General features: G+C 40.2%; 1 protein-coding gene across 1 annotated transcript; it reads left to right on the top strand.

The window, feature by feature from the left end:
- Nucleotides 1-1,480: 1,480 nt before the first annotated feature.
- On the top strand, nt 1,481-12,417 carry dkk3b (dickkopf WNT signaling pathway inhibitor 3b). The gene is made up of 7 exons (XM_027135109.2): nt 1,481-1,728; nt 2,523-2,597; nt 3,739-3,816; nt 10,385-10,477; nt 10,581-10,725; nt 11,426-11,576; nt 11,835-12,417. The coding sequence occupies exons 1-7, from the start codon at nt 1,540-1,542 to the stop codon at nt 11,899-11,901; spliced, it is 798 nt and encodes a 265-aa protein (XP_026990910.1). The 5' UTR covers nt 1,481-1,539; the 3' UTR covers nt 11,902-12,417.
- Nucleotides 12,418-12,927: the final 510 nt, after the last annotated feature.

Raw genomic sequence — 12,927 nt, 5'->3', positions numbered from 1 at the left:
CGGGGCTTCGTAGCGTCGTCGTCCAATCACAAGCGAGGATAAACTTGGTGCGTCCAATCCAAATCGAGGGTTGAGTTCCCTTTGTTATGATTGTTAAATAATAAAAACAACAAAATAAAAAATAAAAACATTAAAATAAATTATTTAAAAGACGTATGTTATGTATTTTACCTGCACGTTTAAGATAAAGGTTTTAAAAAATAACAAAATGTTTTTTTTTTTACATGTTAAGGCAATGGAATGGAGTTAAAAAGTAATAAAAATAAATTTAATGTAATACATCTGAGGAATTATAATTATACTAAAAAAAAAGTGGCAAAGCTAAATTAATGCATTGAACAAACAAGCACATACAAGCAAGCAGGTCATGTTTTAGTGCATTTGCCACATGCCAGCTGCCACAGAGGGGCATCAGTTTTCAGAGGCAGGTCACTATGTCACCCCGAACAGGGCGAAACCTACCCATGGGCCTTAGCAATGAACACCAATGCATCTAATGAGCATCATATGACTTTGCATTTAGTAGAATGATTCATATGTAAAAAAAAAAAAATTAATTAAATTAAATAAACAATAAATACATTCATAATAATAATGCTGATGATGATGATGATGATGATGATGATGATGATGATGATGGGTCGTTACTGTCTGTATACAGACTAATGGATATACAGTAACCCTCTAAGTAGTATGAGATTATAATAAAGGACAGTTTGTGTTGTGGTGTGTTGCCATCTACAGGAGAAGGAAAAGTTTGTTGAATTATTATTTATGTATAGATTCAATATCTGTCTTCCAATGACACGTTAGCATGTTAGCATCTTTCTGTAGTTTGGGGGTTTCCTCTGGGGACTCCGGTTTCCTCTCCCAGTCTATAGACATGTATTGCAGGCTGATTAACATCTCTAAATTGACTTTGTATATGTGAGTGTGTGTGATTTTTCCCTGCGCCATGTCCAGGGTGTCCTCTGGGACAGACTACAGGTTCCCAGCATGTCTGTGTGTAGAATAAGTGCTACAGAAAATAAACTCCAGACCATTTCTCCCATACTGATCGTCCCATTCCAGGGTTTTTCCCTCTTTCCTGTTTTAATAAGCTCGACTTATCTCGAAGGTTGCTAAGAAGCTTTGTCTAAAACCATCTTCAGAACGTTTCAAAATGAACATCAGTATAGTTATATTTTCCCCCAACAGTGTTGGAAGTCAATGGATGTTTTAATTGTGGAGTAAATAACTGTATTTTTTTTTTTTTTTTTTTTTAAAGACAGTCATATAGAGAGGTATATTATAATTCTATGTATATATATCGTAATATTTTATGACGTATTAAAACGTCCATGCTATAACACAAAGACTATGTGAGTAGTTTAAAAGGAAAACAGGAATGCTGCACTGTCACTTTAACAACACAGGCATTTAGAAAGCCAAGTGAGTTTTTTTTTTGTTCCAGCTTTTTTTTCCTCCCCTTCTTCAGTTTCCCTTCAGTTGGTTCTGAGGTCAGACTGGAGGAGCCTCTCTGCTGCACCACAACTCAAGATGCTGCTCTTGACTCTCATTTCTCTCTCTATTACCTTGGCCAAGGCTGATAAGACGAGACCCTCGGACCTCGGTGAGACTCTGGGGGAGCATGTGGCTCTGGGCCAATTAACTTTAAACGAAATGTTTAAGGAGGTGGAAAAGCTGATGGAGGACACGCAGCAGAAACTGGAAGAAGCCGTGCATCAGGTAGGACACCGAGATGCCCTATCTCAGTTTTAATAAATGAGGCTATAGGGGTTCTGATCTGCTGACTCGGTGAGTTTGAAGCTGGCTGAAAGTCATAAATACCTGGTTTGAAAAATGTAAATGCTTAACGTTACACCTCAAATCACAGATGGATTATACGATTTCCTTTCTGTATTTATTTATAATCATCTGTCTTTTACATTTTAAAGGTGCTGTGTGTAATAGCTGATAATATTAAAGGTGCCATGTGTAATATTTGTTAATATTTTTTATAATAATAAGACTTGGGGAAACCGCACTTTGTAATATTACCATGAAAAGGATCTTCTTTATCCCAGGATCCTGGTTCTGGTCTATAATGAGTGCTGCCCACAGCTAGTAGAAGTTGAGGGGATGTTTTACTTGTTGGAGTTTTTTTCTTAGACATATTTCTGAAATGCAGCAGCAACTTCAGCAGAGTGTGTGAAGAGGTTTTCAAGGAAGGACAAGCTTTAGAGTGAAAGGTTTTTCATTATGATTGCAATTACCTCAAAGAGAGCCCGGGGCAATAAATCAGTTTTCTTTGCCACTGTGTGATTAACTCCAACGCTTTGTCCTCGTCTAAGCCGTGGTGGATGTGGAGCTTCTCCCAGGAATGCTGTGAACCACTGGCTTTTCTACTAAGGATACAAAATCGAGACGAGGATTTCTGTAAAGCTGCTTCGTGACAACGACGATGTCTATTGTTAAGGCTTTAACAAACTGAAAATGTTATATGTTCTAATCGTATCCCTGATCCCTTGTATTATATTTAGATGGAGAATGAGACTTCCAGATCTCTTTATGGACACCGTTTGCCTTTTGGTCTCCCCAATCCCAATGAAGCCAAGGTGGGCCTTTCACCCAAAGCTCAACTAAATGTGAATTTATTGTATATTGTACATGGCGGCATTATTCAGTTCTCCATCCGTTAGTAGTTTTGGCTTAAAAGGGAAACGGTAGCTTAGTGGTTAAGAAGTCGGAGAACTGATCAGAAGGTCATGACTGGGTGGAACTGGCCTGACCTGCCACTGCTGGGTCCTTGACCAAGGCCCCTTAACCCTCAACTGCTCATTTAAACAAAATGAGACGTAAGTCTCTCTGCATGAGTTTGTCTGCCAAGTGGCATAAATATAAATAAGACGAATCTCATGTTTATATTAATACACTCAGTTACACATGAAGTGTAAAATGGAGGCTCCAAATAATCCAAGATAAGCAAATAACGTTGTGACTGAACAAAGCAAATCGTTGCAAAACTTTGGTAAAGCTTCCTGTATGGAAATGTTTAGTTAGCGTGTATGGAAGGAGTCTCCAGTAATTTTCCACATCTTTTAAGGACAGTTTCTTGTCGTGTGTGTGAAGAGTGCTTAAGCATCTATACACGGTTAAAAAAAAATCAGAATTCCCAGACAAAAAAAAAGGTGTGTGGTCATGAAGTGGCATAGTGAGACTATAAATGATTAGATTAATTTAAATTTAATCTGAATATACGGTGGACTTTCCAGAAAAAGCTAAATGTGTCACAGGGAAACTTTTATTATGGAAGTTCACCAGGCTGCATCACATCAACCTATTATTGATTATTTTCTATATTACTGCACACCCAAGGGTTTTATTCCTTAATTATAATTTGATTAGACTGATTAAAATGCTTCAGATTGTTATATATATATATATATATATATATATATATATATATATATATATATATATATATACATATATATATATATAATTTTTTATTTATCAAACACCCTTATCCAGAGCTACTTACATATTATCTCATTTTTATACAACTGAGGGTTAAGAGCCTTGCCCAGGGTGGCAGCTTGGTGGATGTAGGAATTAAACTCACAACCTACCGATTGGTAGCCCGACACCTTAACCACTAGGCTACCACATCCCTCTGTATGCCTTGTTATGTCTTATTAATGGAAATCTATTGTGGATTAATAAGGTCACTAAAAACCTCTTCTTTTCCTTCTCCAGGATGCTGAGAGTGAATCAGGAGATACACGCTACTCGGAAGCATTCAATCAAGAGAACCGCTGGAACGAAGTAGACCATGTGAGTCCACACACACACACACACACACACACACACACACACACACACACACACACACACACACACACACACAAGCAAATTTTTATGGTTGTATGTTAGTAGGCCTGTCTGAGTCATGCAGCGAGTTTATTTGTTGAAAACGATCTCAGTCATATTTAATGGACGGTTTGAGTTTAATACCACGATGCAGCAGTCTATAAAACAATCATCGCTTTTTATTAGGCATGTACTGTCCCAGACATCATTACCATCATTCCCACTGGAGACGGAATTGTTTACGTTTCCGCAGGGAATGCATGATGTTATGGAGTAATTCGGTGGAACAGCAGACGGATCATGTTTGGACTTGATCCACTTTTGTGTCACAACATGTTTCCAGCGCTACATGAGTCACACAGCCCTTGATTCAACATTTCCCCTGTTTTTTTCCCTCCTCCTTTCTGTCTCTTGCTTGTAAATTCTCAAGTATATTGACTTAAACTTAAACACATGTTTTTTTTGTAGACTGGAAAATCATTTTACTGCCGTGACTGTAGGCACCAGAAGCTTTAATAGTTTAATAGTCGCTTTCTGTGTTTACACACACACACACACACACACACACACACACACACACACACACACACACACACACACACACACACACACACACACACACACACCAATTGTGAGTATTACAGAAATCTCAAATGCTCTGTGAGTCGTTATTATACAACGTCTGGAGTTATGCTGCGAATCAGGGTTGAATTCGTTGCCATGGCTGCTTGCATGCTGTTAGCAGTGGTGTTGCGGTGTATGGTGCATTTAGGGCGATTATGCAGTCTGGAAAGAATGCATGGAAAGCAGCGTTTGATGAGTGTGGCAAAGAAATGACGCGTGGAGCAAATAATCCTGCCACGGTGCCATCGGATCGGTTAGTGCCACGATGTGGAGCAACCTGTCACTGAGTGGTTTGAAATAGATGACGGAAATGACACCATTTGCGCATAACAGGATAACGGCTGTGCTACTGTATGTTCTTCCGGAATGTACAGCAGTGACACATATTGCTGGATAATTTTATCCAGATGTCAAAATTAAGGCGGTGACGCCGAGTATTGAGCCAATGAGAAAGTCCTGAAACTAGAGCTGGATGACTCGAGTTGAATCTGGGTCTTGGACATTCAGCAAGAGGAAATGCCTTCTTCTAGACAACAGCCTGATCACTGGCACATCGCACGATTAAATATTTCCTATTATAAGATGGCCATAAACCAATTATGAGATAAATAAACCCATTTGTAGACTTTTCCAACATTAAAATGGATTAAATTCAATTTGCAGAATATTTTGCTTCTTTCTAATTAAATGAAGCGGGAGGGGGGGCACGGTGGCTTAGTGGTTAGCATGTTTGCCTCACACCTCCAGGGTTTGTGGTTTGATTCCCACCTCCGCCTTGTGTGTGTGGAGTTTGCATGTTCTCCCCGTGCCTCGGGGGTTTCCTCCGGGTACTCCGGTTTCCTCCCCCGATCCAAAGACATGCATGGTAGGTTGATTGGCATCTCTGGAAAATTGTCCGTAGTGTGTGAGTGAATGAGTGTGTGTGTGTGTGTGTGTGTGTGTGTGTGTGTGTGTGTGAATGAGAGTGTGAGTGAATGAGAGTGTGTGTGTGTGTGTGCCCTGCGATGGGTTGGCACTCCGTCCACGGTGTATCCTGCCTCGATGCCCGATGACGACTGAGATAGGCACAGGCTCCCCGTGACCCGAGAAGTTCGGATAAGCGGTAGAAAATGAATGAATGTATATATAGAATAATATAGATAAACGTGGATTCGTTTTAAACAGATGGCTTTAGAGAGATCGTACCTTATTACCGTATTTTTTGGGAGGTTCCTTCTGTCTAACATGGATATTTTACCCAGGCTTCTCCTTCCCCATATCAACATGCAGGAAAAAAATGAATAAATAGGATTACATCTTAAATTCATATGGAAGTGTCACTACATTAGAAGAGAGGGTCTGATTAGGATCTATTTAGATGTGGGAATATAAATGCATTCGATTTCGATATTATAAATGGTGACATGGTTAAAGTCCTTCATCCAAAATAGTCCTTCTTTTTGGTACTGTATATTGTCCCCAGGGCAGCATTTAAAAAATTAGGGATTGCACTTTTTTTTTTAAGAGTAAAACTTTCATCTTTCCATCAGCAGATAGCAGAGGTGGGAGTAAGTCACACATGTGCAAGTCACAAGTAAGTCTTTTGACTTGAACGTCAAGTCAAAGTCGAGTCTGTTTTAATATTTGTCAAGAAAGTCTCAAGTCTCAAATTTGCGACTTAAGTCTGACTCGAGTCAAGTCGAGTACCCCATCTCTGAGTCATTTAACAAGTCCGAGTCAAGTCTCAGGTCATGAATGTGAAGTCAAAGTCAAGTCAAGTTTTTTTTTAATATTTGTCAAGAAAGTCTCAAGTCTCAAATTTGCGACTTAAATCTAACTCGAGTCAAGTCATATGACTCGAGTCCCCCATCTCTGGCAAGTACTTCTTTCCTGGAAAAGGTTGTTTAAGCATAACTTTACGCCTCATAACGCTCCAGTTTGGAATAATAAATACTATGTAAAGTTGAGTAGAAAGTCTGTTTATTGGGAGAAATGGGTGGCATTTTTTGGATGATAATGTGAACTAACTGTTATTGCATGAAGAGTTCAGTGTTCACTTATTATGTAGAACAGAATGTTAAGAGCAGTGCCATTTGTTTTGCGGTTAAAGAAGATATTGTGAACTCCAAGGTCTTACCAGTAGAGGTCTTCACGGGTCCACTTAGATCCGAAAACCCGAGGTCCGTGTGCCTCGTACACGGGTCAGGTATAATAATAGCGGCATCGGGTCTCGGGTAATTTAAAATGAACGTGTTTTTACGTAACAGACCCGAGAAGACCCGAACTACTGTATCTCGTGTGTGTGCATCGACTCTAGTCCTTTTCCAACCTCTCCTCTGTTTGCCAAGACCGCTTGCGACATGTGGCTGGCGACGTGTGGCTGGCGGTAAGCTCATTTGAGTTGAAACAGACCTGTCAATCAATTTTGAATCCATTCTGTAGCGGTTACTTTAGTGTAGAGCAGGGGTGTAGATTACTCTGGCGAGATCATATCAGATGTGCATTACAGCTGGCTAGCCGCATGCTCCGCTAATACTACAAATCCCAGAATGCCTTGCCACTGTATTGACGCGTAGTCACGAACAGCAAGCGCCCCCACAAAGCTAACGTGTCTGTAACAAAAGAATATAACATAAGAAGACACTATGAAACGAAACATTATGAGAAGTATAAGGACCTGGACGTAAAGCAGAAGCTCCAGAAGGTGGAGGAGATGAAAAAAAAGTCTGGTTTCCCGACAGACTATGTTCATGAAAGCTAAATCAAAAAGTGAAGCTGCTGTAAAGGCTGTAAAGCTTTATTGTGGCAGCAGAGACGGCAAAATCTGAGGGAGAATTTGTCAAAAAGTGTATGGTCAAAGTTTGCGAAACGAACACCACTGATGTGTCTTTTATTTCAAATGTAAAAAGTTTCGTTGTTCAAAATCCTGTGTTTAAGCAAAACTAAAGTTTGTTTCCATATGAAAAAGGTTGAAAGTGAGTGACGTGACATACGGCTAAGTGCGGTGACCCATACTCAGAATTCATTCTCTGCATTTGACCCATCCAAAGTGCACACACACAGCAGTGAACACACACACCGTGAACACACACACAGCAGTGAACACACACACTGTGAACACACACCCGGAGCAGTGGGCAGCCATTTATGCTGCAGCGCCCGGGGAGCAGTGTGGGGGTTCGGTGCCTTGCTGAAGGGCACCTCAGTCATGGCCGGCCCGAGACTCGAACCCACAACCTCAGGGTTACGTGTCAGACTCTCTAACCATTAGGCCACGACTTGCCCGACTTGAACATTACATATCGGTTAATTGCAGTTAATTTTTCAATAAATATTCAGTTTGGCCCGTGACTTTATCTCAGTTTTATATTTTGGCCCACTGTGAATTTGAGTTTGACATCACTGGTGTAGAGTTATGCAACATTCGGGTTAAAAAAAATTGCCGTCGGGTCGGACTCGGGTCTAATTTTTTCGGGTCGGGTCTTTCTTAAAAAAAAAAAAAAAAATGCACGTCGGGTTCGGGTAAAAAGTGCTTCGGGTCGGGTCGATACGTCGGGAAATGAAAAAAATAGGACAAGGTATCTATTTTCTTCTCTTCCTCCGAAGCTAAGGAAGTTAACTTTATCCCAATCTTGAGGTGAATATTGAAAACGTAAACCATGCTTTCTTTCTTTACAATCCATAGAGATGATACTTTCACTTCTTTCGGCGCAGCTCGTCGAGTTTGGGATGTTTTTTGGAGAACAAACATTTCGATTTTGTTATGAATGTTTTGATTTCATTAAAGTAGGCGGTTTAAATCAAAGCCCGATTTCAGTCAGTGGTTAATGAGGTCATGTAAACAAATAGGCATGAGTGAGTCACTGTCATGGCATCGTGGGAAATATTATCACTGGACATAAACTGACCTCATATGACATCTTCTGTGACACCCTTATGACCTGGTTATGTCAGCTTTATGACACAATGTGAAAAAAGGGATCTTTCAGTTAACAGGAGTAGACAGCTGTAACTGTAGCGCTCTCGGCCCATCTTGAATTGTTTTTGTTGTTTTTATTATTTATTTTCGGATGGAGAATTAATCTTTTGGAATTTCCTGGCCTGGGAGTGTTCACGCGTCCACACACACACACACACACACACACACACACACACACACACACACACACACACACACACACACACACACACACACACTTTTTTCTGTAATATGAGAATGCTTAGTAAAATAGTCCATTCTTTTTCTCTCTGTCTGTCTCTCTGTCTCTTCTCTCTCTCTCTCTCTCTCTCTCTCTCTCACCCACACACACATGCAAACACACAAACACACACAAAATGACTCCCCATAGAATAAACAAAATGCAAGTCTCTTATTTACAGTTTCCACCATAATGCATTTTTCTTAAGCTGCCAATTTTTCCCTGTGCTCTTCAACTTTCCTTCCTACACCAGGTTCACCAAGTGCAAGAGACACAAAGAGGGTTCCTCTGTGTGAGGAAATGTGACACAGTGCCCTCTAGAGTTCATCTATGTGTGAGGAAATGTGACACAGTGCCCTCTAGAGTTCATCTATGTGTGAGGAAATGTGACACAGTGCCCTCTAGAGTTCATCTATGTGTGAGGAAATGTGACACAGTGCCCTCTAGAGTTCATCTATGTGTGAGGAAATGTGACACAGTGCCCTCTAGAGTTCATCTATGTGTGAGGAAATGTGACATAGTGCCGTCTAGAGTTCCTCTATATGTGAGGAAATGTGACATAGTGCCCTCTAGAGTTCATCTATGTGTGAGGAAATGTGACACAGTGCCCTCTAGAGTTCATCTATGTGTGAGGAAATGTGACATAGTGCCGTCTAGAGTTCCTCTGTGTGAGGAAATGTGACATAGTGCCGTCTAGAGTTCCTCTATATGTGAGGAAATGTGACATAGCGCCCTCTAGAGTTCCTCTATGTGTGAGGAAATGTGACATAGTGCCCTCTAGAGTTCATCTATGTGTGAGGAAATGTGACACAGTGCCCTCTAGAGTTCCTCTGTGTGAGGAAATGTGACATAGTGCCCTCTAGAGTTCCTCTATGTGTGAGGAAATGTGACACAGTGCCCTCTAGAGTTCCTCTATGTGTGAGGAAATGTGACACAGTGCCCTCTAGAGTTCCTCTATGTGTGAGGAAATGTGACATAGCGCACTCTAGAGTTCCTCTATGTGTGAGGAAATGTGACATAGTGCCCTCTACAGTTCCTCTGTGTGAGGAAATGTGACATAGTGCCCTCTAGAGTTCATCTATGTGTGAGGAAATGTGACATAGTGCCCTCTAGAGTTCCTCTATGTGTGAGGAAATGTGACATAGTGCCCTCTAGAGTTCATCTATGTGTGAGGAAATGTGACATAGTGCCCTCTAGAGTTCCTCTGTGTGAGGAAATGTGACATAGTGCCGTCTAGAGTTCCTCTATGTGTGAGGAAATGTGACATAGTGCCCTCTAAAGTTCCTCTATGTGAGGAAATGTGACATAGCGCCCTCTAGAGTTCCTCTGTGTGAGGAAATGTGACATAGTGCCGTCTAGAGTTCCTCTGTGTGAGGAAATGTGACATAGTGCCCTCTAGAGTTCCCTAATACGAGAGGAAATGTGACATAGCGCCCTCTAGAGTTCCCTAATATGAGAGGAAATGTGACACAGTACCCTCTAGAGTTCCTCTATGTGTGAGGAAACAGGATGCAGTGCCCTCCAAGTTACCCTTCTCATGTAGATACTTACATGTGAGAAAATGAATTAAAGTGCCCTCTAGGTGGTTCTTTGTGAAAGGATATGTGCCCTCTAGGGTGCCTCTACAGTAGGGGGAAACGTTTATGCCTTTGAGGCATTTACTTATTCATTCATTTACTTACTGCCGCTGCATGAAGAGATACTAATATATGTTGTGTGTGTGTCTGCAGGAGTGTCTGATAGACGAGGACTGTGAGGAGAACAGTTACTGTCTGTACAACATCAGCAGCTCCAAATGCGTCTTGTGTAAATCCACGAACATGGTGAGGGACTTCTTCACCTCCCACCGACTGTCCCCAGGGTGCAGCATGATGACGTTGTCCCGCTCAGGATGTCCTCTGATAACGTTCTCCCTCGTGTTTGCAGGAGTGTGTGAAGGATGAGGAGTGCTGTGGAGAACAGCTGTGTGTGTGGGGAGTGTGCATGCAGAACAAAACCCGCGGAGACTCGGGGACCATCTGTCAGTACCAGAGTGACTGCAGCCCCCTGCACTGCTGCGCGGTACACAAAGGTACCACAGGGTTCTCTTAACGGGGTTCTCCGACATTCAGTGCAAGAACATCAGGGTCAGAGAGAGTTAAAAATACATGAAGAAAGAATAACCATTTGAAAGGGGTAAAAAAAAAGAAGAAAAAAAGAAGAAAGAATTGAAATTTTCCACCGGTTTTATCTATATGCCTTATATGTCTTTTATTTTTATTTGTATCTTATTTTTTATTCTTTTATTTTAGTGTCAATCGTCTCTATTTATTTTATCAACTACAGTAAAAAAAGAAAAAGCATTTCACTATATACGATTGTGTATGTGATGAATAAAAAGAATTAAATAAATAGACATTTTGAAAGACAAGAAAGAAAAAGAGAAAAAGGCAGAAAGCACATTTATATAAAAAAAACGTGTTTTATAGAAATAATTGTAAAAAAAAAAGAAAGAAAAGAAGACGGAAAGAAAGAAAAAGAAAAGTAAGAACGATTTTGTAGAGAGAACGATTTTGGTAGAAAAGCGGAAATTAAATAAATAAGATAAAAGAAAAACTTGAGATAGAATGAATGTTTGACAGAAAGACAAAGATAGAAAAGTTTCCTTGAAAAAGTGAAAGAAGAAAAAGACTTCCTAAGCATTATAACAAATCTAAACTCATTTTATGATGCGATATAACTGCAACATGCTCAGCTGAATCACTCCCCTGTGTGTGTGTGTGTGTGTGTAGCATTGCTGTATCCAGTGTGCAGGCCGCGGCCTCTGGAGGGTCAGAGTTGTCACGAGCAGTCAAATGAGTTGCTGGAGCTGCTGCTGTGGGACGACGAGGCTCCTCATGAACACTGTCCATGTGCTGCAGGCCTGCAGTGTCAGCCACTCAGGTAATCACTCACTCACTCACTCACTCACACACACACACACACACACACACACACTCACACTCACACTCACACTCACACTCACACTCACACTCACACTCACACTCACACTCACACACTCACTCACTCACTCACTCACTCACTCACTCACTCACTCACTCACTCACTCACTCACTCACTCACTCACTCACTCACTCACTCACTCACTCACTTATATGTGGTTTAAAAATGCAGACTAAAAATCATCATCTTGTTTTCCAGTAACAAGTCGCTGTGCCTGATGAAGAAGAGCTCAGCTGGGAACAGGAGCCTGAGAGATTCAGATTAACTGTTCGAAAGAAGCAAGACAGCAGCCGAGCTTCACTTATTCCATTTGTTAGTCGGTTAATGTGACCTGTATATAACCTCTGTGTTGTGTGTAAATATCTGCTTCAGTTTTAAATGTGTTTGATTATACAGTACATGCTATATACACAAAGTAAAACTAAAAGGTTTTATTATTATTATTATTATTATTATTATTATTATTATGAAGAAGAAGAAACAGTGTTGAAAACTGACTAACATTTCTGAAAAATAAAAGAAAACTCTGTTCCAGCCTCATAGCACGATGCCACCACCACCATGCTTCACCCTTGATTATTAACTGTGCTGTTGTTGTTTGTTTATTATTATTATTATTATTATTATATAATTGAGTTCTACAATCCAGCTAGCTACCAAACCCACAGCCCAGACATTTCCTTCATCGACTCAAAACTTCTAAAGTGTTTTGTTTTTCTTCATACCACAGCAACCATGATCACCGTTTGTGACGAATTATAAAACATGCCTTAAATTTTTACTTCCTTGCTGTCATCATTTTTATTTATCATATTTTATTTTTATCTTCCATTAAAGAATGAAAGAAAGAGCGAAATAACAAAAGCGTGAAAGAAAAAAAAGAAAGAAAGAAAAAAGGACGAAAGAGCGAAAGAACAAAAGAGCAAGAGTGAAAGAAATTAAAGAGTGAACGAAAGAGCGAAAGAACAAAAGAGCGAAAGAAAGAGCAAAAAAAGATCAAAAGTGTAAAAGAAAGGGTGAAAGAAAGAAAAAAGAGCAAAAGAACAAAAGAGCGAAAGAAAGAAAGAACAAAAGAGCAGAAGAACAAGGGAGCAAAAGAGTGAAAGAAATAAGGAAAGAGTTAAAGAAAGAGCAAAAAAAGAACAAGTGTGAAAGAAAGAAAAAAGAAAGAAACAAATAGCAGAACAAGAGAGCAAAGGAGTGAAAGAAAAAGAAAGAGTGAAAGAAAGAACAAAATAACAAGAGTGAAGGAGCAAAAAAAGAACAAAGAAGTGAAAGAAAGAAACAGTGA

The sequence above is a fragment of the Tachysurus fulvidraco genome, chromosome 17, assembly GCF_022655615.1.
Source record: "Tachysurus fulvidraco isolate hzauxx_2018 chromosome 17, HZAU_PFXX_2.0, whole genome shotgun sequence".
Classification (NCBI taxonomy): domain Eukaryota; kingdom Metazoa; phylum Chordata; class Actinopteri; order Siluriformes; family Bagridae; genus Tachysurus; species Tachysurus fulvidraco.
This window is presented reverse-complemented; position numbering and strand designations above follow the sequence as displayed.

Bases quoted from the DNA above. Each gene is read 5' to 3' on its own strand.
- dkk3b (XM_027135109.2), top strand. From the start codon at position 1,540: ATGCTGCTCTTGACTCTCATTTCTCTCTCTATTACCTTGGCCAAGGCT. The intron at 1,729-2,522 runs GTAGGACACCGA...TATTATATTTAG, and splicing joins TGGAAGAAGCCGTGCATCAG to ATGGAGAATGAGACTTCCAG. The intron at 3,817-10,384 runs GTGAGTCCACAC...GTGTGTCTGCAG, and splicing joins GCTGGAACGAAGTAGACCAT to GAGTGTCTGATAGACGAGGA.